Below are 1,258 nucleotides of genomic sequence, written 5' to 3'. Positions count from 1 at the left end.
AAAAAAAAAATTTTAAAAAAAAGTAGCGTTAAAGTAGCGCGCTACTTTTAAAAAATAGCGTTAGAAATAGCGCGCTACTTTAAAAAAAAAGTAGCTTTAGCGATAGCGAGCTACTTTTGGGGGGGAGTAGCAGTAGCGTTAGCGTGCTACAAAAAAACAGTAGCGTCCCGACCACTGCGACTCCTAAGGGCGAATAAGGTGGCATCATGGAGACAATTCTGTACCCTAGAGGGGAACCTAACCTCAGATAATTGACCTTTTACAAAAAAAAAATGATTATATTTTATAAATATATATTGTACATATTATACACACAAATATTATGTATAATATTTAAAATTACCAATTGGTAAAATTGCATGCCGGATAACATCAGCTTCATGAAGCAAAATTTTATGTACAGATGTAGGCATGTAGTACCAGGGGTAGAGTTCAACAAACAGTTTAGCTGTTTGAATACCATACGTTTCAAAAGCATCTGTATTTATTTCATAACCACTTGCCATGACAGTTAAAATCGTTCCAAATCGTTTGATTAAATTGATGTTCAAACCAGTAATTTCGGCCGATTTTTCTGCATTTTTAAAAAACTTCCTGGCTGTGTTTCCATTATTTGTTGTACCGCAACCTATTTTAACGATATTATAATAGGTAATTAAAATTAAAAATAGTTACATACATATTAATTTTTAAATTAAAATATACCTTGTAATACTATATCTACTAATAATCCCATTTCGGAACGAAATTGTTCTAGTATTTCTTTTTTTTGTTTGCAAACTTCAATTTATTTTCAGTAGTTTTCACCTTGAATGTATCAATTTATGTTTTCTTTAAAATTTAGTTCACACAAGGTATATATAAGTATAATACTAATAATAATTATTACCTGCCAAGTTTTGAAGTCTAAACGATATGACACATGTAATAGACATTCAAAAAATCTAATCCATGCATGTAATGTCGATAAACCAAATTTAAAATGTTCCGGTTTAGTACTTAACTTTAATACTTTATCAATATCATTGGCATGTTTTGGAGTACAACCACAGATATAACATGTTTGACTCGAAGTAAAAGTCATCGAATTGCATACCTATATGTACATAAATTATGCATATTTTTTTATTTTTTCTAAAAAGGAATAGTTCCAAAGTATTATATAAAAAATACAAATAAATTTACCTTTCATCAACCATTGAAAAAATTAGCTTGTGCTCTACTTTCAAATTACCATCATTATAAATTAAATCTATTG

The 1,258-nt window shown here is 29.1% G+C and overlaps 1 protein-coding gene across 1 annotated transcript in view; it reads right to left on the bottom strand.

Annotated features, from left to right (window-relative positions):
• The window catches only part of LOC111029082, an 11,086-nt gene extending 10,350 nt beyond the window's left edge, over positions 1-736 (bottom strand). The window contains exons 1-2 of the mRNA XM_022307933.1: positions 706-736; positions 344-628 (exon numbers count right to left, since the gene is read on the bottom strand). Of these exons, the coding sequence (XP_022163625.1) occupies positions 344-628; positions 706-736 (316 nt within the window). The remainder of the gene's footprint in view (positions 1-343; positions 629-705) is intronic.
• Positions 737-1,258: the final 522 nt, after the last annotated feature.

This window comes from Myzus persicae, unplaced genomic scaffold (assembly GCF_001856785.1).
Source record: "Myzus persicae strain clone G006 unplaced genomic scaffold, MPER_G0061.0, whole genome shotgun sequence".
In the NCBI taxonomy this organism is placed as follows: domain Eukaryota; kingdom Metazoa; phylum Arthropoda; class Insecta; order Hemiptera; family Aphididae; genus Myzus; species Myzus persicae.
Note: the sequence above shows the minus strand (reverse complement) of the source record. Positions and strands in the feature narration are given on the sequence as shown.